The following is a 25,454-nucleotide window of genomic DNA, read 5'->3' on the forward strand; positions in this document are numbered from 1 at the left end:
AAATTAACTTGAAATGAATCACAGATATAAATATAAAACATTAAATTATGAAACTTTTAGAGAGAAACATAGAAAATCTTTGGAATTTAGGGCTTGCTGAAGAGTTTTTAGACATAATACCAAAAGTATGATCCCTAAAAGAAAACATCAATAAATTATATTTAATCAAAATTAAGAACTTTTGCTGTAGAGGGCCCTATTAAGTGGATAAAAAAGATATGCTATAGACTGAGAGGAAGTATGTACAAACCTGAATATACCACAATTTATCCTTTAAAATATATTTACAAATATATCTGACAAAGGACTCATATCTTGAATAAATAAAGACTTCTTTCAAAACTCAGTAGTAGAAAATCAAACAATCCAATTAGAAAACAGGCAAAAGACATGAACAGTCAGTTCACAGAAAAGGATAAATGGATGGCAAATGAGCACGTATAAAGATGTTCAACATCACTAACCATTGGGGAAATGCAGATTAAGATCCTGAAGAGATATACATCTGTTAGAACAGCTAAAATAAAAAATAGTGACAATACCAAATGCTGGCAAGGATGCAAAGAAACTAGATCTCTTAGACAATACTAGTGTGAATATGAAGTGGTACAGCAGTCTGGGAAACAGTTGGCAGTTTCTTTTAAAAAAATAATAATCATACACTTACCATACAATCCAGCTATCTCATTCTTGAACACTTATCCCACAGAAATGAAAATTTATCTTTATCCAGAAAACCTATACATGAAAGGTCATAAAAGCTTTATTTCTAATAGCTGAAAACTGGCAACAACCAAAATTTTCTGCAATAGCTAGGTGGCTAAGCAAACTGTGATACATCCATATGATGGAACACTATTCAGCAATAAAAAAAGTACAGACTGTTGATACACAGAATGTCCTAGCTTTGTGACCTCAAATTTCTTCTCTTGAATTGGGCCCTGGGCTTGCTTTCCTGTCTTCTGTAGTCTCTGTTGCTGTTTAAATGGAATTTCAAGGCCACTGGGGATTATCACTTTTTCTGTATTTTGCTGGCCACATTGTTGGTTACTTGTCTCTCTGGATTCCTGTTTTCACTTCATTTTTGGCCTCAGCATTTCTCTTGACATTTTACCATGTTAAAAAGTGTGCTTTTTTAAAAGTGCTCTTAGCAAGCCATTTAAGTGTGCTTACTTCAAAATATGAGAACTGTTTTGAATTTCTAGTCAATAATAATACTGGAAATGAAAGCCCAGTTCTTTTTTATTTTAGGTCCAGTTAATTTGATACCAAGTCTAATGACTAATATTGGTAATTTTGTAATTCTATTTTGGATCTTTTTAAGTGCTCAGTACATGATTGGCACTTGAGTCTTAATAAAGCAATGAAACATTTTTAAAAATAATCTTATATCCTGCTGCTGAAGACAAGTTCAAATGAAGCATTTCAAAAATATTTTGAGAAATGAAACATAGTTTAAAAGAAGGCAGTTGGTTAAAGGAAAAGCTTACCTTAGACAGGAGTTTCTGGTATTTATGTTAGGTAATCAATTTTATTACTTTAGGGCCATACCTTATATATAATATAGTATAATTAATTATCCATGAACATAAAATATGTGGCTTGTTGTCAAAGTAACATTGGATCAAATTTATTTTTTCCTTCCACTTTTACTGTAATTATTGATTTGTTCCTGAAATGGGGTCTTTGAAAAAAATTTCTTTATTTTTTAAAGACATAGTTTTCCAGATTGATATTGTTTCTGTTTCCCAGCCAACAAATTCTTAAACAAGACCACATATTTTATTAATAGGATTTATAATATTTTTGGAAGATATTCCTATTTAAAATTTTGCTTTGGGAAAGCTTTTAAAATTGGTGAAACATTTTGGAAGAGAGGGCTGGCCCCGTGGCCGAGTAGTTAAGTTTTCATGCTCTGCTTTGGCGGCCCAGGGCTTTGCCAGTTTGGATCCTGGGCATAGACCTAGTACCACTCATCAAGCCATGCTGAGGCAGTGTCCCACATAGCACAACCAGAAGGACCTATAACTAGAATATACAACTACGTACTGGGGGGCTTTGGGGAGGAAAAGAAAAAAAAAGATTGACAATAGATGTTAGCTCAGGGCCAATCTTAAAAAAAGAAAAAAACCCCACAGTCCCACCGTAACCAGCATTAGAAAGCAGCATGCAAGATTCGAGATGGAGAGGAAAGACTTTAAAAAAAAAGAAAAAAGTCAACATGGCTTCATTTTATTTCACCTCAGTGCATGGAAATGCCATGAGGAAAACATACCGCTTCGAGGAAAGTTACTTTATTATCATCAACATCATTTTAACTTCATTTATCAGAAGGGATTCATTAGTCTACATTCAACAGAGAACGGTAGTGAGAAAAGGACCTAGATTCCCAGAGAACAAGTTATTAAATATTCTTATTTTATTTTTGTTGCCTTTACTGTGTGCACCCCTAGGTTTTTAAACTGTCCCTAGATTAAATTTCTACTACTTTGGGATTGATTTTGTATTTGTAACTTCTTCTTTGTATGTGTGAGGAAAATTGGCTCTGAGCTAACATCTGTTGCTAATCTTCCTCTTTTTGCTTGAAGAAGATTGTTGCTGAGCTAACGTCTGTGCCAGTCTTCATCTATTTTGTCTGTGGGATGCCGCCACAGCGTGGCTTGAAGAGCGGTGTGTATGTCCACGCCTGGGATCTGAACCTGTGAACCCCGGGCTGCTGAAGCGGAGCAAATAAACTTAACCACTGTGCCACCAGGCCAGCCCTGTATTTCTAAATTCTGCCTGCTAGGTCAACTTTAGTGTACATATGATGAGTTCTTGGTATTAATTATAGAATTTTATTGCCTGGATTTTCTTTTAACTTGGTATAAATAAATATAGTGTTAAGTAAAGAAATATTATTTATTATGTTGTTTCTCTTGAGGTTGTTATTGAGTAATTAACTTTTATGAAACCTTCAAATTTAGGATTATCAATACAAGAATGCCAAAAAACCAACTTTTCAAAAGAAGAATGATAATATTCAAAAGAGTTCACACACAACACTTCCTACCAGAGGTAAGACTGCATATGAAATTAACAATATCGTTTTAATTCAATGTGATTTTTAAAATATTATGAACCACATTATTTGTATAGTTAACAGAGAAAAGTGGAAAAGTATAACTGCCCAGAAATCAAGTAGCAGTATTATTTTATTACGAGAGCGGATTATATCCTTGCAACAACAAAACAGTGTACTTCAGAAAGCCAGAAAAACAGCAGAATTGTCTGTTAAAGAATACAAAGAAGTCAATGAAAAGCTTCTTCAGCAGCAACAAGCATCTGATCAACGATTTCAGACGAGTAGACAGACTATAAAGGTAAAGTAAAATAAAGTTAATTAAATAAAATATAGTTATAATAGAGTATATTATAAAAGTCAGATATTTTGTTTTACATGTGTTGTTTGGTTCATATTTGTGATAGAGGTGGCTATGCGTTAAAAAAAATTCCCAGGCACTGCTCAATAATGTTTAATACTCAGTTTAATACTTAGATTTCTTTATTAAGGTCTACAATAAGGAACAATCTACATGAGAAAGAGAACTCCAAACACTTTACTATCATTCCTTTTCCACTTAGTTTTTCTCTTCTTAACATTTTTATATGATCTTTATTGTGTTATATCTTGAATTTTAAATGCGGGCTCCATAAATGCATTTAGCTTGCCCATTTGTCCATGTCTAAAACTTTGAATTTATCACTATAAATCACATTCTTAGCTAGTAATTGCCTCATTTCCTCTTTGCAAATACCAGTATAAAATGTGAAGATTTTAATGTAAATATATCTTAATGTGTTCCTATAACTATCTATGCTTCCTTTACTCGGGTGAATTGAGTTTTCTGCAACAATTTTTAGACACATTATACCTTCCTGCTGGTTATCATAATTTAATTTTAAAGCAAATGAATAAGAAAATATTGGTTGTTCCTTAAGTCTCCATTCTTAAACATACTTGTTTGTATAAGGAATGATTTGTTGGAAATTTGTTGTTTTACACAGAATTCTTTTCATTATTTTAGGAAATAATTTTTAAAGCACTTTCACACATAATTGTAAATTACACTTAAATTCTCTACTTCTAATGTCTAGTTCTTCAATTCAAGCAATACTTAGAAATGTTTTAATTATAATGGATTAGTATTATACTAGTTATACCAACAAGGACTGTGTTCTGGCTTCATTCCCAGAGTAGGCTTATACCCAAACCTCATCCATGTTCCAAACTTACACTGGACGTTGCTTTCTATGATCTGTTTTTTAAAAATGTATTGACTTGTTTTGTAGCCTAATAGATAGTAAATCCTGGAGAGTGTTCCATGTGCACTTGAGAAGAATGTGTATCCTGCTGTTGTTGCGTCGAGTGTTCTCTCTCTCTATATATATACCTATTAAGTGTAGTTGGTTAATAATGATGTTCAACTCTTCCATATCCTTGCTGATTTTCTGTCTTGTCTTTCAAATCACCCACTATTATTATTTTTTGGGAATAATTTTAATGAAATGTAATTCACATACTGTACAATTCTCTCATTTAATCTAGTGGTTTTTACAATATTGACAAAGTTCTTCCACCATCACCAAAATCACTTTTAGAGCATTTTCATAACCTCAAAAAGAGACCTTGTACCCTTTAGCTATCATCCTTTTATTCCTCCATCTCTCCCAGCCCTAGGCAACCACTAATATACATTCTGTCGTTATGGATTTGCCTATTCTAGACATTTCATATAAATGGAATCATACAATATGTGGCCTTTTGTGTCTGCTTCTTTCACTTATCATAATGTTTTCAAAGTTCATCCATGTTGTGGTATGTATCACTATTAGTGTAAGGACTTTGAATATTTACTCCTCCATAAAGTCAGTGAAAACAAATGGGCAAAAATTGTCAGGAATCAACATTTTCATAACACTGGGTACAAAACCTGATCTTCTAAGAGTCAGGGTAGTATTCCTAAGGCAATTAATTGCTGGCTCAAGGTAGTTACAAGTTTTCTAAACTGTGAATTCCTTATTTTTTTAAAAAATTCAAGATCAAATAAAAGTATTTTACCTGAAACTGTAAAGCATTTTATTGCGGAACACTTTTAATTCCTCTATGAAACTCTGGAAATTAACCAAAGACTTGCAATGATCCAGGGAGTGTTTATTCAATAAAAATAGCTGAATCTAAATAAGAACAGGAAAATTTGTGACATTTAATTTGCCTTAGTCCCATCCCCCACTCTCCCAGCTCAGCAGTAGCCTGGGAAAAAATTATGGTCCATGTTCCCCATGCAGCCTGGCAGCTACCGGAAGAAGCAGAATAGAGCTGGAGCTCCTTTAAAGCCTCATTCCCAAATAATTGTCATCATTTAACCTGTCCGATGGTTCCCTAGAAGACGTCAATTAAAAAGATGATTCTGATCTTGTTCAGTGTGAACAGCCTTCTTCCTAGCAAGGGAGTAGATGGATGGGATTGTCACAAACTAGTACAGGCAAGTGTTTTAACTTCAGGCTGCCTGAGGTGATGAATTCCAGTTTAGGTCAAAAAATATATTAACCAAATAGCTTAAAAGGAAAAACTTGGGAATGAGATGTCCATAAGAGTTTTGAAAAGCTCTGATATATTCCTGGGAATCTGGAGGACACATTCATTCGTGGAGCTGTGTGCATGCTCAGGAAAAGGTGAGAAAGCCTAAGCTTTCACCTCTGTCTTACTGTAAGGCTCTGTACAAGAAGATCGTAAATACTAAGGCAGTATTGTTCACAGCAGTGTTATTAAGAATAGCCAAAAGGCAGAAACAACCTAAATGTCCATTAGTTGATGACTGGATAATCAAATTGTGGTTTATACACACAGTGGAATATTATTAAACCACAAAAAGTAATGAAGTATTGGTACGTGCTACAACATGAATGACTTTTTAAAACATTATACCTAGTGAAAGAAGCAAGGCACAAAAGAGCACAAATTATGATTCAATTTATATGAAATATACAGAATAGGCAAATCCATAGTGACAGAAAGTAGATTAGTGGTTGCTTAGGTCTGGAGGGAAGAAGAATATGAGAGTGATTGCTAAAGTGTACATTTCTTTTTAAAGTAATAAAAAAAGTTCTAAAATTGTTGTGGTAGTTGAACACTTTTGTGAATATACTAAAAAAAAACTAAAGTGTATACTTTAAATGGGTGAAGAATGTGGCATATGAATTATATCTCAATAAAACTTTTTTAAAATGTTCGTTTTAAATAGGAATATATACATACATGTAGTATTTGCATGAATGTTGCTGATATTACATTCATTGTTGACAGAATGATATAAAAATAATTCTCTTTCCAAATTAATAAAGGCTACTGCTAAGATAAAAATTGATTAGGTGTTAAATATTATAGTAAAAATGTGAGAGCTACATAACATTTTTAGGTGTATAAAGAACCTACTATTAGATGAAGCACTTAACTTCAATTATTATTAAACTCAATAAAGTAAAATATATTTAAGGTAAATTTTCTTAAAACTATTTTCTAATTAAAGCAATGCATTTTCTATTCCTAACATATTCAATTCTCTATTGCAAAAGTAAACATCAAGGTATAGAAATATATTAAAGCTAACAATATTGACTGATTTTTTCAGTTTGAATGCTCAGTTCTTTGAATTAAGAACCTTACTCAGAATTCACGTGAAACTTGTGAAAAATGAGTCCCAAATCTTAAGAATAACAAGATGTAAATGCCATTCTCTTTTTTTCCAGTAATTTTACTTAAGTGTATTATGACTTTGGAAACTCCTTTGTAGTCACATATAGGTCATCATGTAGATTTCAAGAGCATTGATACACAGAGGCAAACTACCAGAATCCATATTATTAAAAGAAAATGAAGCTCTACCCATAAATGCACCTTTTAGAAAATCTTTTGAATGCTTTATATTAGGTATTAAATAATTGTGTGTATCAACTGATATCAAATGTAAATGTTTGCTGAATTTTACATACTGTGAATTTATTTTCTAAAAAGCTCTCCCTGAAATAGTGTGTTTAGAGAGAGCATAATGATCCTTATTATTCATTCATATATGAATAGGTGAGTTATTATTTTATTAATTTTCTCTCTATATTTGTTTAACAAAATGTATTTCAAGAGGTGTATTATTGTTATGGATTGACTTGTGTCCCCCCAAATTCATATATTGAAGTCCTAACCCCCAATGTTATGGTATTTGGAGATGGGGCCTTGGGAAGTAATTAGATTTAGATGAAGTCATGAGGAGAGGCCCTCATGATGGGCTTAATGCCTTTATAAGACGAGACACCAGGGCTGGCTCTCTCTACCATGAGGGATCAGAGCAAGCATGTAACTGTGTGCAAGCCAGAAAGAGAGATCTCACCAGAACCTGACTCATGCTGGCATCCTGATCTCATACTTATAGCCCCTAGAACTGTGAGGAATTAAATGTGTGTTGTTTAAGCCACCCAGTTTGTGGTTCTTTGTTATAGCAACCCAAGCAGACTAGTACAGATATGGGTCCTAGGAGTTTGGTGCTGTTGTAACAAATACGTACAAATGTGGAAGCAGCTTTGGAACTGGATAATGAGTAGATTATGGAAGAGTTTTAAGGTGCATACTGGAAATATGGACCTTAAGAGTATTCTGGAGAGGTCTCAGATGGAAATGAGGAACATATTATAGGAAACTGGAAGAAAGGCAGTCATTGTTATAGAGTGTCAGAGAACTTAGCTGACCTCTGTTCTAGTTTTAAGGTAGAACTTATGAGCAATGAAATTATATATTTTTTATTAAGACTTTATTTTTTTGTGGCAGTTTTAGGCTCACAGCAAAATTGAGAATAAGATACAGAGATTTCCCATTTACCCCTTGCCCCCACACATGTGTAGCCTCCCCCATTATCAATATCTCCACCAGAGAGGTACATTTATTACAATTGATGAACTTACATTGATACATCATAACCACCCAAAGTCCATAATTTACCCTAAAGTTCACTGTTGGTATTGTACGTTCCTTGGGTTTGAACAAATGTACAATGACATATATTCATCCACATATCCATTTACTGCCCTAAAAATCCTCTGTGCTCCACCTGTTTATCCCTCCCCACCCCCCAACCCCTGACAGCTGCTGATCTTTTTACTGCCTCTGTAGTTTTACCTTTTCTAAAATGTCATATAGTTGGAATAATACAATATAGAGACTTTTCAGATTGGCTTCTTTTTCTTAGTAATATGTACTTAGGGTTCTTCCATGTCTTTTCAATAGCTCATTTCTTTTTAGTGCTGAATAATATTCCATTTTCTGGATGTACCACAGTTTATTTATACGTTCACTTACTGAAAGACATCTTGATTACGTCCATGGTTTGGCGATTATGAATAAAGCTGCTATAAACATCTGTGTGCAGGTTTGTGTGGACATAAATTTTTAACTACTTTGGGTAAATACTAAGGAGCACAATTTCTGGATTGAACAATGAGAATATGTTCGGTTTTGTAAGAAACCACCAAACTGACTTTCAAAGTGGCCATACCATTTTGCATGCCCACCAGCAATGAGTGAGAATTCCCATTGCTCCACATCCTGGCCAGCATTTTTTGTTGTCAGTTTTATGGATTTTGGCCATTCTCATACGTGTGTAGTGGTATCTCATTGTTGTTTTAATTTGCGTATCCCTGATGACATATGAGGTGGAGCACCTTTTCGCATGCTTATTTGCCATCTGTTTGTCTTCTTGAGTAAGGTGTTTGCCCAGGTCTCTTGCCCATTTTTTAGTTGGGTTGTTTGTTTTCTTTTTCTTTCTTGCTTGCTTTTTTTTTGGTGAGGAAGATTGGCCCTGAGCTAATACCTGTTGCTGATCTTCCTCTTTTTGGATTGAGGAAGATTGACCCTGAGCTAGTATCTGTGCCCATCTTCCTCTATTTTGTATGTGGATTGCTGCCACAGTGTGGCTTGATGAGTTGTGTAGGTCCGCACCTGGGATCTGAACCCGCAAACCTGGGCTGCCAAAGTGGAGTGTGCTGAACTTAACCACTACACCATCAGGCCAGCCCCAGGTTGTTTGCTTTCTTACTGCTGAGTTTTAAGTATTCTTTGTATATTTTGTATAACAGTCCTTTGTCAGATGTGTCTTTTGCAAGTGTCTCCCCTAGTCTATGGCAGAATGGGTCTTTTCATTCTCTCAACATTTTCTTTCACAGAGCGGAAGTCTTGAATCTTAATTAAGTCCAGCTTATCAATTATTTTTCACAGATCATGCCTTTGGTGTTGTATCTAAAAAGTGATTGCATTACCCAAGGTCATTTAGGAGTTCTCCTATGTTATCTTCTAGGAGTTTTTTAGTTTTGCATTTTAGACTTAGATCTGTGATCCACTTTGAATTAATTTTTGTGAAGGGTGTAAGGTCTGTGTCTAGATTAATTTTTTTTGCCGTAGATATCCAGTTGTTCTAGCGCAATTTGTCAGAAAGACTTTTATCTCCATTGTATTGGCTTTGCTTCTTTATGAAAGATCAATTGACTGTATTTATGTAGGTCTGCTTCTGGGCTCTCTGTTCTGTTCCATTGACCTATTTATCTTTTCTTTCACCAGTATCACACTGTCTTGATTACTGTAGCTTTACAGTAAGTCTTGAAGTTGGGTAGTGTAAGTCTTCCAACTTTGTTCTTCTCCTTCAATATGTGTTGGCTAATTTGGATCTTTCAAACTAACTTTCTGAGATTTTGGTTGGGGTAGAATGAATCTATCGATCAAATGGAGAAGAACTGACATCTTGAAAATGTTGTGTCTTCCTATCCATGAACATGGAATATCTCTCTATTTATTTACTTCTTCTTTGATTTCTTTTATCAGAGATTTTTAGTTTTTCTCATATAGACCTTGTACATATTTTGTTAGATATATAACAAAATATTTTCATTTTAGGGATGCTAATGTAAGTGATATTTTGCTTTTAATTTAAAATTCCACTTGTTCGTTGCTGGTATATAGAAAAGGGGTTGACTTTTGTATATTAACCTTGCATCCTACAATGATACTATAATCACTTATTTGGTTCCGGAAATTTTTGTCTATTCTTTCAGGTTTTCTACATAGACAATCATATCATCTTCAAACAAAGATGTTTTATTTCTTCCTTTCCAGTCCATATACATTTTATTTCCTTTTCTTATCTTGATGGCTTAGCTAGGACTTCCTGTATGATGAAAGACCATGGTGAGAAGAGATATCTTGGCTTGTTCTTCATCTTAGTGGGAAAGCTTCAAGTTTCTCACCTTTAAGTGTCTTGTTAGCCATGGGGTTTTTGTAGATACTCTTTATCAAGTTGAGGATGTTCTCCTCCATTCCTAATTTACTGAGAGTTTCCATTGTGAATGAATGTTGGGTTTTGTCAAATGCTTTTCTGCATCTATTGATATGATCACATGATTTTTATTTTTTAACCTGTGGATGTAAAGGTTCATTGATTTTTAAATGTGGAACCAGCCTTGTCTTCCTAGGATAAATCCTGCTTGATCATGGTGTATAATTCTTTTTGTGCATTGTTAGTTTTGATTCTCTAATATTTTGTGGTGTATTTTTACATCTATGTTCATGAGAGGTATTGGTCTTTAGTTTTCTTTTCTTTTCTTTTAATATCTTTGGTTTGGATATCTGGGTAATTCTGGTATCGTAGAGTGAGTTAGAAAGTATTCTTTCTGCTTCTTTCTTCTGAAAGAGATTGTAGAGAATTGGTATAATTTATTCCTTAAGATTTTAGTAAAATTCACCAGTGAACCCATATGGACCTACTGCTTTTCATTTTAGAAGGTTATTAATTATCAATTTAATTTCCTTAATAGATATAGGCCTATTCAGACTGTCTGTTTCTCCTTGTGTGAGTTTTGGCAAATTGTGTCTTTCAAGGAACTGGTCCATTTTATCTAGGTTATCAAATTTGTCGGTATAGAGTTGTTTGTAGTATTCTTTCATTATCATTTTAATATCCAAGAATCTGAAGTTATATCCCCTATTTTATTTCTGATATTAGTAATTTGTATCCTGTCCTTTTTTTTTAATTAGCCTGGCTAGGGACTGATCAAATTGATTTTTTCAAAGAACCAGCTTTTGGTTTCATTGATTTTCTCTATTGATTTCCTATTTTCAATTTCACTGATTTCTGCTGTAATTTTTATGATTTCTTTTTTTCTGCTTACTTTAGATATAATTTCCTTTTCTTTTTCTAAAGTCCTAAGGTGGAAACTTAAATAATTCATTTTAGATTTTTCTTCTTTTCTAATATATGCATTTAATGCTATAAATTTCCTTCTAAGTACTGCTTCATTTCATCTCACAAATATTGATAAGTTGTGTTTCATTTTCACTTAACTCAAAATATTTTTTAATTTCTCTTGTGATTTCTTTTTTAATTTCTTTGAGATCTGTTTTTTGACCCATGTGTTATTTAGAGGTATTTTTTTTAATCTCCAGATATTTGGGGATTTTTTGCCTGTCTTACTGTTATTGATTTCTGGTTTAACTCCATTGTGGTCTGAGAGCAGACGTTATATTATTTCTGTTCTTTTAAATTTGTTAAGATATGTTTTATGGCCCAAAATGTGGTCTAGCTTGGTGACTGTTCCACATGAACTTGAGAAGAATGTGTATTCTGCTATTGTTGAAGGAAGTAATCTATAGAGTTCAGTTATATTCAGTTGATTGTGAACTCCCATTGAGTTCAACTATGTCCTTAGTGATGTTCTGCATTCTGGATCTGTCCATTTCTTTCTTGCTTGCTTGCTTTCTTGCTTGCTTGTTTGCTTTCTTGCTTCCTTCCTTTCTTCCTCCCTATCTTCCTTCCTCCCTTCCTCCCTTCCTCCCTCCCTCCCTCCCTTCCTTCCTGAAAATTGGCCCTGAGCTAACATCTGTGCTAATCTTCCTCTATTTTGTGTGTCGGACGCTGCCAGAACATGACTTGAAGAGCGATGTGTAGATCCACACCCAGGATCTGAACGTGCGAACCCCAGGCCACTGAAGCTGAGCACACGAACTTAACCACTGCACCACCGGTTTGGCTCCTGGATCTGTCCATTTCTTATAGAGGGATATTGAAGTTTCCAACTATGATAGTAGAATTATTTATTTCTCTGCAATTTTATTACTTTTTGCCTCTCATAATTTGATGCTCTTTTCTCAGATGCATACACGTCAAGTATTGTTGTGTCTTTTTGGAGAACTGAACCCTTTATCATGATGTAATGCTCTTTCTTATCCCTAATAAATTTCTTTGCTTTCAAGTCTTTTCTGTCTGTAATTTATATAGCTACTCTTGCTTTCTTTTAATTAGTGTTAGCATGGTATATTTTTCTTCATCCATTTACTTATTTTTCTTTTTAAAGGTATGCTTTTTATTTTTGATGAGGAAGATTGGCCCTGAGCTAACATCTGTTACCAATCTTCCTCTTTTTTTTTCCTCCCCAAAGCCCCACTACATAGTTGTATATCCAGGTTGTAAGTCCTTCTAGTTCTATATAGGATGCTGCCACAACATGGCTTGATGAGTGGTGTGTGGTCCACGCCTAGGATCCAAACCAGTAAACCCTAGGCTGCTGAAGCTGAGCATGCAAACTTAACTACTTGGCCACGGGGCCAGCCCCCATCCATTTACTTTTAATCTATATGTGTGTTATATTTAAATAGGTTTCTTGTAGACAATATGTAGTTGGGTCTTATTTCTTTCTAGTCTGACAATCTCTGTCTTTTAATTGGTACATTAGGAATTTAGAACATTGACGTTCAAAGTGATTATTTATATAATTGGATTAATATCTATAATATTTTTATTTCTTGTGATAGAGCAGTGATCATTAACAGAGAATGTCCCTGCGCTCATGAAATTGGGATTGTATTTTAGGGGAGACTAATGGTAAACATATAAACCAATCAGTGAGATGATTTCAAACTGAAAATTATTTTGAAGAAAATTAAATGGAGATAGAATTTATTAGGTGGCTGGGTTCCCCTTTAGATTAGGTCCTGGCTCAACCTACAAAGAGACACTGAATAGTATGTATAGTTGGAATACCATTCAAATTATGACTATGAAGAAATTAGGTCAATTTTATAAACATACTGTTATTTCTATAACTTAAAGTAGTTTCTGAGGAGGCTTAGCTCTCACTCTAGTAGCACTGTCAATTTTTTAAAAAGTTATAATTTCATTTCTATACCTATACGCACACATCACCCACTTTATTTATTATACTGTTTTGAATGAAGGTTGTCTGTATGGAAAAAAGAAATTCATTCTCATTTTTCAAGGTTTGTCATCACTGAGCATGTTAAAAAATATGTGACAAGTAGCCGAAGTTCTAATAAAGTGTTTTCAAAATAATTGAAAGAATGGCAGCCCTCACAAATGTGTCAGAAAATGATGAGGGGCCAGCCTGGTTGCCTAGTGGTTAAGTTCCTGGGCTGTGCTTCACTGGCTCAGGGTTTCACTGGTTTGGATCCTGGGCACGGACATGGCACCACACGTCAGGCCACATTGAGGCGGCGTCCCACATGCCACAACTAGAAGGACCCACAAGTGAAATATACAACTATGTACTGAGGGGGATTTGGGGAGAAAACACAGCAAAAGAAAAGTTTGGCAACAGCTGTTAGCTCAGGTGCCAATCTTTAAAAAAAAAAAAAAAGAAAAGAAGAAAATGATGAGCACTCAGTAGAAAAATGTACAAAGGTGTTGATTAGACAGTTCTTAAAAGAATAATTTAACATCACCTGTTTTCATAAATTCAATAAGAAATAACTCACAGTGATCAAGCTTGAATAATTGCAAATAAAATTAACAAGAAAAAATTGTTAGATTGGGAGAGTAAAAAGTTTCATAACGCCCAGCATTGGTGAGTTTGTGGAAACAAGAACTCACACACTCTTGGTGGGACAGTTGTTGACACAACTTTTAGTAACAGTATTTAGGAATATTGATAAAAATTTTAACTATCTATACACTTTGACCCAGGAGTTTCATATTTAGATTATATTGTTATCTAAGTAAAATAATCCAATAGGTTCACAGAGATGCAGAAAGATCGTTCACACAGTGTTGCTTATCATAACAATTTGGAAGCAAATTTTCAGCAGTACGTAGTTTATTACAATAATTATGATATAATTATAATATAACCATATAATAGACTTTGAATATATATGTTTCTGGAATACATGGAAATATGTCTCTAATGAACTCTGTAATAGTAGCTGTACTGAGATCTCGTGCATGAGAAATATCTGTATTGTGTAGCCATAAATAGTGTTTACATGTTTATATTTCTGGAAGAGACTTACTAGAGTACTTAAACAACTAAATCTTGACCAAAAATTACCTTTTGAGGCATTGCTGAACTTTCAAAAAATAGAGGAAATCTCCAAGGTTGCACCACTCACATTTCACCCAACGAAGAACAAACTATGAGCTAAGAGCAATAAACAAACAGAAGATACAGAGATGCCCAGGGAGCAGATGCCACTGCAGCACTGCAGTCTGTGATCTGGGTAACAAGCCTTACGTCAGCAGTACCAGGGAGATGACAGAGAGTCAGCATTAATCTAGGACTGCCTTAGCTCCCGGCAGAAATGGATATATACCTATTCCGGAGGAAAGTATCTTCAATTTAAGCTGACAAAATTCCCAAGCAAATATGCATTTACAATTAAAGATCACCACATGCGTGCAAAAGCAAGCCACTATGTGTGACAGCTAACAGAAACAACAAGTAACAAAATTAGAACCCCCAAGAACTTCAGAAAATGAAACTGTGAGATAGTTAGTAGTAAATAGCAGTAAATGAAATGTTAAAAGAAATAAATTTCTTAATCACAAAAAATGAGAAACAATAAAAGACTATCAGGAATGATTGATGAGATTTTAAAGTGAAGAAAAAATTTTGAAAGGAAAAATTTATTGGACTAGTTAATAGCAAACTAGATATGGCAGAAGAGAGAATTAGTGAACTAAAAAAAACTCTGAATTATCAAGACATCACAGAAAGATGAGATAACAAATATGAAATATAAAATAAGAGAAAGTGTATAAATTCCAAACCAGTGATGAGAAATAAGTAGAATTTCTTTAAATGGACAAAAAAACTAAACCAATAGAAACTCTAAAAGTAGTCACTATTTCTGCCCTCTCCCAAGGTGATACTGTGATATTCCTTCCACATCTTACGTATTGTTCTTTGAGATTGCTAAGGTCTAATATTTTAGTTCAATCCTATTTTTGTTGAATATATATATATTTCTATGTTATACAAATTCAGTTTTTAGAATCTCCTTCGTTTTTTGGTTTTGGTTTTTTGGTTTTCATGGAGTTTGGTTCTTTTCTTGGGGCTTCAGTTTTCTTTTGTATTTTTAATCATTTTAAACATCACTTACATTCTTTCACATTGCATGTTCTTAAAATTCTGATCTTCTCATTTGTTACATCTGCTTACCCTCAGCCAGGATGGGATGTTTCTACTTATGTTTTACAATTTTGATTCTCAGTGCAACTTTCGCAGGGTCTGTTTTTTTCTGCGGTAGTTCATTGAAACCTGTGTTTTGGGAACATTCATTCAGACTGTTTTCCAATTGCTTTTGCCATCCATCAGTGATGAGTATTTATGCTAATTCTGAGGATTAGGGATTCCTCGCCCACACTGATGAATTCAGATTTGAAGCCTATATAAGGTACAGTCACAGACATACACATCCTAAGCAGAGAGAATTGAGGATTCTTCACTTTCCTGTGATCCTAATCAGATACTGGCGTACTTCCTTATTACCTCTGTGTCCTCCTAACAGGCAGTTTTTTGTCTGCCCTTTAGCTGACATTGCATCACTTCAAAGTTTAAGCTTCCCCTCCTGCTCCACAAATCCTGAGGCTACCAACCCTGGTAACTCTCTACCCTGTGAGCACTGCCACACCTCACACTCTTCAGTCACCCCCGGGATTCCAGCACTGGAGTTTTCCCCTTTCTCTCTTAGATTTTCAGCAATACACTTGAAGGAACATTTATAGTTTTTCTAGAATTTCTATGTGATAGGAAATGTTTTTAGTTTATATAATCTGCCAGATGGCCAGTCTTTCAGTCTTTGTATATCTTCTTTTTTTTCCATCTTTAACTCTGTTGTCTGTGAAATATGGTATCTTGAATTAAACAAAACATTAAAAATGTGCTGAGTGAAGAGTACGGTGGCTTATGTTTGACTACTAGAATCATTTGCAAAATATTTGGTATTTTCTTGTTTAATCTTCATAACAAACCTGTGACGTAGTTATTCTCATTTAAAAAATAATTAAATTGAGATCCAAAGAGGTTAATTAACTTGTCTGTGTTTACATCACTGGTACATTATAGATCTACAGCTCAGATTCTGGTTTTCTGCCTCTAAATATTGTGCTCTTCTTTACTATGCTATGTTCCTTCTAGATAAATACTATGCATTCTCAGAAATACACAATTATAGGAAGGAAGGAAGGAAGGTTATTTTAGTCTTCTAGAATCAAAGTAGTGGATAGGTTAAATGAATTAAAACTGTAATTGTTGTGGTCTTCTTTGTTATTTACTTTTTAAAAATTTAGTTATTTTATTCTTGCTCTTTCTATGAAAGATTTGAGGCAGTTGAGCTTTATTATCATGAGTTAGTTTTTATAGATTCTTTGAAAATAGAGATGCCCTATAAATATCTTCAGATGTTAAGATATTTGGTTCTGTATTTTTATATTCTAGAGTTTTTAATGAAAAAACCCACTTTGTAGTCATAATTAAAAATAAATTTGCTTAAAACTTAATATATTAACCAAGTGTGGGATTAGACAATAAAAATATACCAGAGGATTCATAGTGGCAGCACCTATTCATCTGCTTTTAAGTCTTTTTCAACAATGCTAGTATATGAGGCTTTTTACACATGATAGATGTTCCCCGTGACAGAGTCAAGAATTGTTAGCAGCAGGTATTGTAAACCCTAGCAACAGTTGTAGTACTATATTTGCTACAGTTTAATGTACACATGAGAGAATTCTTCAATTAATCACCTTCAGAACAAGGGATATCACTCATTGGAATGTATAAATAAAATGAGTACATGTTTATATTTCATACACATTAAATTTACAGCACTTAAAAATATCATAACATTTTGTGGCACTTTAGAATTTTTGGGATACTTTCAAAATTTGATAAACCCAGAATCTCTATGAGTTAATCTGGATAGGCATTATTATCCCATTTTTTTATAGAAAGAAACAGAGACTGCAGGGGTAAGCCTTACCCAAGGCTCATGGTTAGTAAGTGGTAGTCTAAAACTTGAACCTTATATTGTGACTACAGAGTCCTCTCTAATCATCCTGCACAGATTTTAAGGCAATTTAAAAATATTGATATATTTTACATTTTAATCTTTTAAATATAGTGGAATTAAATTTAAGATATAATAATTTGATTCTGAAAATTTTAAATTCACATACAGTCACAGTTAGCCAAGGAAAATAATTTTAATGTTCTTATTAGTTTCATTGGAATGGAAGTTTATTTTAGTATTTGGTAAGAATTTTCAACTTCAGCATATGGCTTCTGTGATTTCCACAGCCAAACAATGTAAATACACAGTTTGAAAAATTAGTATATTTGAATTAACTGTTTATCTTTCTGAAAAACGTTTGAAGTTATTGACATCAGTACTTGTATATTTAATTTTTATTCTCTACTCTCATTCTATAGCATTTAAAGGTACCTAATATAAAATAAATTCTCTCTTCTCATCAAGTTTGTGGTTTTATACATCTCCTTTGAAATTCTTCATAGACTCTTTCCAAGAGTCATATTCCTAATCCAGTTTGTGTTACCATAACTGCCTTAAGATTTCCTGTAATAAACTTCTCTTTTCAACTGTTAGCTATTAAAGGCTAAAGGTTAAAATCACTAATATTACCAAAATTACCTATCTCGGCCAATCATATTATTCATTTGTGGATGACTCCTAAAACTACATGTCCATCTATGCCTTCTATCCCACTATAGAAGACATTTTCTTTTGGTTCTCCATCACCACAAACTCACCGTGTTCTAAACAAAACAAAACGAAATAAATTTCCCCAAACATGTCTTCTTCCAAAATATTTCCTCAGTGTCATCTTTGACTCTTCTTTATTTCTTGATCCTTAAATAAAATCTACAACCAAATCCTATTGTCTTTTCCTCTTCAATTTCCACTTCTAATGCCACTAGGTACTTATCTTCTTTTCCTTGTGTACTGTAATATTCTCCCAGCTGGCTCCTCTAGTCTCTTATTTATTTCTTCCCATGTACCACTGCCAGAATAATTTTGCTAAAATGTGTTTTTCATCATGTACTTCAGGAACCTACAAGTGCTTCCCATTTAGGACCATTTCAAGGCCAAACTATTCAGCGAATTTTTCAAGATTTTACATGATCAATTCAATTAACCTGTTGTTACAGTCCTGTTTCCTACACAGAATCCTAGTGTCATGGTAAAGTATCCCCACTTCTATAAAACTCTCTCATTAATCCAGTCTATGCTGGTGCATCCACTTTTTGAAATCTTCTTTTGAGGGTTCCTAATAATAATGGAAATAATATTAGCCAATGCTTTTTGTGTAATTATATGCTATGTACTCTTCTAAGCACTTTACATATATTAACTCATTAACCCAAACAACGACTCAATGAGATAGATACTATATCTGAAATGGGGAAACTGAGGCAGAGTAAAATAACATGCCCAAGGTCATAGAGCTCACAAGTGGCAGAGCTAGAGTTCAAGCCCAGGCAGCATGATTCCAGTACCTGTGCTCTTAACCCCTAGTGTTCTGCCTTTCACAAAACACCACCAGCTAGCGTTAATCCAATGACTATTGGGCCTCCTTCCTAGGCATTTTATTAATTTTTTCTATTGACTCTTTATATCAGCCTCATAAGGAAGACATTATCCTCATAGTATATATAATGCAATTAAGACTTAAAGAATTTAAATAAATTGCCAAAGATCAAGCTAAACTGGTAGCTCTATGCTATAACCTACATCTACCTCTTGATCCTAAATCCATCATCTTTCTACTTTCTAAGCTGACTTTTTATACAACTTTGCATTTAATAGTTTTAAAGTTTAACATTTGTTAGTCCTGTTGCATCTAGCAACTAATTAGCTCCTCAAGGGCAAAAACTGTATATTATACTCCTTTGACAACTTTCACAGAATCTTGCTTAATTAAGGGCATAGTACAGTCTCAGTAAAAGGATGAAAGTTGACTTATTAACCAGTTTTTACCAAGATGTGGATATGATAATGCATATTTTTCTCAAGATTAAAAAATTTTCTCTTTCAAGAACCTTCCTTCTTTCTTTATATCATTCCAAATCCAGCACATCACTCAAAGCCTTGTTCATGTACCACTTCCTACATGCAACATTTCCCAGAGCCATTCTCCTTTTCTAAGTTTAGCATAAAATAAAAGAAGAATTCTGTTGTAATCTATTAAGTTTGAGGTAGTAATTTGGCATGTAAGTGAAAGTATTATACAGGCATTTGTGATTAGGAACGGGAGAATCAATTTGAGTTAGCCATGGAGGAACACTTACACATTGGTAAAGACTGAATATTCCTTCACACTGAGGAAGTTAAGGCATTGATGACATTGAAGGAGCTGATTAAAAGATTGACAAACCAGTTAATAGATTATATAGTGTCATGAGAATGTTAGAAGGTATGGTTTTGATATAAGAATTAGTAATGTTAGTGGTATGGTGCTTTCAAGGAGAATGAGCCATACCATCTCCTGTTTGTCACAAATCCTACTAGGCCAGCTTCACTTGTGTTACTTTTCTGATAACATTAGGCATTTAATTTTCTGAACCCTGATTTTCACAATGGCCCTATATGTTTTCTAAAGGAAGAGGTTACTCCTTTTAGTCCCCCCAAAAGGCTATTTCTCTATAATAATAACACTACTAAGTAACCCCCAGTGTTTTGTGTTTACAGACAGAGACGTGACTGTATTTCCAAAAGTTTCAGAAGAGATGCTTTACAAAATATGGCCTGGAGAACCACACTTTCACCCCAGACCACTGCTGCCTAATAGCCTCTGGTCTGCCTTTACCTTAACTCCTCAACTGGAGTGTTTCTAAGTGATCCCAGAACTCCAGTATATTATTTCAACATATATGGCATAAATATACACTGCTGTTTATTTGGTGATTAAACATCATTATCTTCGCTGATCTCTTGATGAATTCTGGTTTCCCCTGCCCTCTGAGTTAGATACAGTTAAATTCTGCAACACCAGATTTTGTCCTCAGAAACTTTTTTGGCAACAGCAATCTTAAACAAAGCAGGTTTATTTTTAGGATTTGAGTTTTCAAGTTTGCTTCATCTCTTGTCAATTAATCTTAAATTAGTTTAATAAGGCCCCAAATACCAAGTGTCAGAATATAGAGTTAAAAACAGCAGAGTGTAACTCATGCACCAAATACCTTGTTTTTTAGGTTAATCTAGCATATAAACATTGGGCATACTAACTACTAAATCTGAAGAGTCTTTTAGTAAACCCTATAATTCTAAAACGGCTATATTTTATGGATCTCCATAAAACATTTCATCTATGTAGATTTATATGATTGCTATTGTATTCTAAACTTACATTTGCCTTTGATTTATATTTATTTACGTAAGTCATATTCAAGAGATTGAAGGTGCTGAATTGTACTGGACCCATTTTTTTCTCTCAGGAATTGTAGAATTTTGAATAGCCTTATTCCCATTTTTGTGATCTGTGTTCACACCTCTAGTAGTAACAAAGGAGAAAACTACTCTCTTATTGTATTTCACTGCTAATCTCCTGAGTTTGCTTTTATCTTAGCCCGATAGCTTGTATAGTACACATTCCTTGTAGGGTATTCAGTTTATATATGTCAGATTCTCTAGGGCCATGGCTTTTGCCAGATGAAGCACTTTTGATTTTGAGGCTGATGAAACACAGTGCTATTATTGATCTGTGCATGACATAGCCTGTCTCTCTCCTAGCAGAGTGTAGCAACATTTATCCAGGAATTTGTGAAATGTCACTCGGATCATGTTCGCAAGGTAAACTGTGCAAAAACCAGGATCTGAGCTGAGAATCCACGTGGAATTGGACGTGACTGTCTTATTCCTATGTCCTATATTCTAGATGAACCAAATGGTGTTTGTTAATAGAATGTCTGTGTTTTATATTAGACTTTGTAAGGAACTATTATTATCACTTAGAACACTATGTACTGTAAAATCATATTTCTTACACTCTGTTTTCAGATTCACTTGTATTCTTACCACAGAAAATATTGGTAAGAAAATGTGACCTGAATAACATCAGTTAGAAATTTATTTTCTGTTTATAATGAACCAGTTTTATAATATATTGCACAGTCTTATCTTCCTAGTAGTGTTCTAATTCTTTGCATCAATATACTTTCAGATAAATATGTCTCATTAAAATATCAACGTGCCTAGAAGCGACAAATTAGAACATTTTTCTCAGTATGGGATAATTATCTTATTTAAATATGCATGTTTTTAGAGTTTGGTTTTAAATGCCTAAAATATTGGTTGTACATGGATAGATATATGTGTTTATATTTGTTACAATTCAATTTAGTTTAATGCACCTAACACATGTAAGGCACTCTAATAATGGGATATTCAGCAATGAATTAAATATGATCCTTGTCGCCTGTACAAGATACTAATAGGAGAGTTGGACATGTGTATCACAATACAAGGAAATTGTGATAGATATATAGCATGATTGATGTGTGTGTGTGTATGTGTAAAATATACCACAGACATGTAGTGGATGGAGACATTCATCATGGTCATTATTTAGTAAGGCTTTTGAAGGAGGTGGCATTTGGGCTTAGACTTAAAGTTTACTTTGATTTTGAAAGTTGTATGTGTGGAACAAAGCCATTAGACGAAGGAAAACTTGACAAAGCATCAAAGTGAGAAAGCAATTTGTTGAGGATAGTGAGTAATCTGGTATAGCTGTGGTTCTCAACCTTGGCTGCATGTTCGCCTCCCTGGGGAGCTGTCAAAAATACTTATGCCCAGGCCCTGCCCTAGACCAATTAAATCCAAATATCTGGGGGTGGTCCCTGCACCGTGCTAGTTTCTAAAAGCTCTCAGGTGGTTCTGATGTACAGTGAGGACTGAGACTAAAGTTTGAGAGAACAGAAATTAAATGCAAGAAAACAGATAATAGACTGTTTAAATATCAAGGCAAAAGATGATAAATGTCTAGACAATACTATAATAGAAATAGAAAGAGTTGGAAAAAAAGAGAGATTTTGTGGTGGTATAACACAGAGTTTTATGACCAATCATATATAGGAAGGTAAAGAAAAAAAAGTGAAGTATTTAAAATACCTACCAGGATTCTAATTAAAGTAACTAGAAAGTTGGTGATAGAGTATATTTGTGACAATGTAGTACACTAAATATGTGGGGGGGACCTCATTTGAAAACATACCAAGAAAGTTGGATAAAATATCTCAGATATCCTTTTAAGTACACACCATTTAAATGCGCAGAACTTGCCAAAAAAAAAGACATGTAAATCCCTAGGGGCTAAAATCAATGACAGCTTGCTATTGTAACCAAGTGATGATTTGTCATTCAAGTGAAGATATCAAGTGAGCAGCAGGATATCTGAGTGTAAAATTTAGAGGAGAGGACTGGGCTAGAGGTATGAATTTTGGAGTTAAAAGTATTTAGGTCATATTTAACAACATGAGGCTGGATGAGATCACGTAGAAAGTGAAGGTAGACAGAGAAGAAGTCTCAGGTTTGAGCCCTGGGCCCTCCAACCTTTTGAGCAGATGAGGAAGGACCAGAAAAGGAGAGGCCAGTGAAGTAGAAATAAAATCAAGAGGAAAGAGTATCAAAGAAGCCAAGAGATGAAAGTATTTCAAGGAGAAGTGAATGACCAACTATGTCAAATGCTGATTAGAATGAGTCCATGAGAGGAATTGAGAAATGGAAAGAGAAGGAGAGGAATTGGAGAATATAATTAAATGTGCATATATTTTAGAGTTATTTCTAAGAGTTTTACTATAAAGGGGAGCAGAGAACCTCTAAAATAGAAACATTTAATAACTTAGGCTCAAAACAAATAGTGCAAAAATTGTTAATTTCGGTACTTTTAGGATAAAGCAGACAAAAAGTCACTAGGATATACATTATTTGAAGAAAGCAATAAAAAATCTTGCTGTAAATATTTATCAAAAATGTTCACATGATTAGGCCAAGAAACAGCTCTCCACAAGTTTCAAAGATTTGGTATCATATAAAAAATATTACATAAGACAAGTGAAATTAAAAGTCAATTTAAAATGTTAACTAAAAAATTCTTATGAAAATTTATGGAGACGTTTCTAAATAACTAGTGGTTCAAAGAAGAAGAAAAAAGGAAAATGAATAAATACTTCAAATTGAATGATAAAATAATATGTATCAAAACTTGTAGGACGCAGGTAAAGTGGTGCTCAAATGGAGAAGTATACCTTTAAACACTAATATTAGGACTAGAAAAAGGCTAAAAATTAATGAGCTAACCATTCAGTTTAAGAATGAGGAATTGAGGGGCCGGCTCCGTGGCTGAGTGGTTAAGTTCTCGTGTTCCCCTGCGGCGGCCCAGGGTTCGGATCCTGGGCACGGATGTGGCACCGCTCGTCAGACCACGTTGAGGTGGCATCCCACATCTCACAACTAGAAGGACCTGCAACTAAGATAGACAACTATGTATGGGGGGAGTTTGGGGAGACAAAACAGAAAAATAAAAAAAGAAGATTGGCAACAGTTGTTAGCTCAGGTGCCAATCAAAAAAAAAAAAAAAAGAATGAGGAATTGAATAAACCCAAAGACAATATAAAGAAGGAAATATTAAGGGCAAAAATTAATATTGTAGAAAGCAAAGATGCAATAGACATGGTAAAAAAAAAAAAACCAAAAGCTTGGATCATTGAAATTAGTAAATTGACAAACAATAACAAGTGTTGATGAGGATGTAGATGATTTGGAACTTTCATACATTACTGGTGGGAATGTAAAATGGTGCAGCTATTTTAGAACAGTTTGGCAGTTCCTCAAAAGGTAAAATGATGAAGAGTTACCATGTGACCAAGCATTTCTACTCTTAGGTATATACCTAAAAGAATTGAAAACATAAGTTCACACAAAAACTTGTACATGAATATTCATAGCAGCATTATTCATAATAGCCAAAAAGTGGAAACAACCCAAATACCCATCAATTGATGAATGAAGAAACAAAATGTGGTATACCCATACAGTAGATTATCAATGAGCAGTAAAAAGGAATGAAGTAGTGACACATGCTATAGCATGAATGAACCTTGAATACATACTAAGTGCAAGAATTCAGTCACAAAACACCACATATTATAATTTATATGAAATGTTCAGAAAGGCAAAATCTATAGAGACAGAAATTTGATTAGTAATTGTGTAGGCCCAGGAGTGGGAAAAAAGTGACTATAAATGCACATGAGGTTTCTTTCTGGTGTGATGGAAATGTTCTAACATTAGTCTGTGGTGATAATTGCACAACTCTGTATATATGTAATATATGTAAACTAAAAGTCATTCAATCGTATACTTAAAAAGTGGATGATTTTGGGGCTGGCCTGGTGGCATAATAGTTAAGTTTGTGCACTCCACTTCAGTGGCCCAAGGTTCACAGGTTCAGATCCTGGACACGGACCAAGCACTGCCATCAAGCCACACTGTGGTGGCATCCCACATAAAATAGAGGAAGATTGGCACAGATCTTAGCTCAGCAACAATTTTCATCAAGCAAAAAGAGGAAGATTGGCATCAGCTGTTAGCTCAGGGCCAATCTTCCTCACACACACACACAAAAATGGGTGAATTTTATCTATGTAAATTATACCTTAATAAAGCTGTTAATAAAGAAAGCAGTATTATACTGTGAATAGTTAGGTGAGATTGAATTTGATATGTATATTTAAGTTCTACTAAGCAGACACATTTTTCCTAAGAATAAAAAAAGTAGAAACAAATCTTTCCTCATTTTATGAGTTTATCATAACTTTGACACTGCAACAAGATAGGAAAATATGAGAAAGGAAAATTAAAGGCTTGTTTCAGTTATGAATATAGATTAATATTCCCAAACCATTAGCAAATCTAATCAATGTATAAAAAATGTGTCATGAATAAGCCAGAATAATCCAAGAAATAAAAAGATTGTTTCAGCATTAGAAAATTTATTTGTGTAACTCATGACTGTAACAAAGACAGGAAGAAAAATATAATATTAAAAATGCAGAAAGTCAAGGGTAACATC

The 25,454-nt window shown here is 34.0% G+C and overlaps 1 protein-coding gene across 3 annotated transcripts in view; it reads left to right on the forward strand.

Annotated features, from left to right (window-relative positions):
- The window catches only part of CNTLN (centlein), a 314,336-nt gene that overhangs the window by 213,248 nt on the left and 75,634 nt on the right, over positions 1–25,454 (forward strand). For all 3 annotated transcript variants that reach the window (XM_046664977.1, XM_046664979.1, XM_046664980.1), the window contains exons 17-18: positions 2,967–3,057; positions 3,139–3,362. In XM_046664977.1, coding sequence (XP_046520933.1) covers positions 2,967–3,057; positions 3,139–3,362 — 315 coding nt within the window. The remainder of the gene's footprint in view (positions 1–2,966; positions 3,058–3,138; positions 3,363–25,454) is intronic.

The sequence above is a fragment of the Equus quagga genome, chromosome 6, assembly GCF_021613505.1.
Source record: "Equus quagga isolate Etosha38 chromosome 6, UCLA_HA_Equagga_1.0, whole genome shotgun sequence".
NCBI lineage: Eukaryota > Metazoa > Chordata > Mammalia > Perissodactyla > Equidae > Equus > Equus quagga.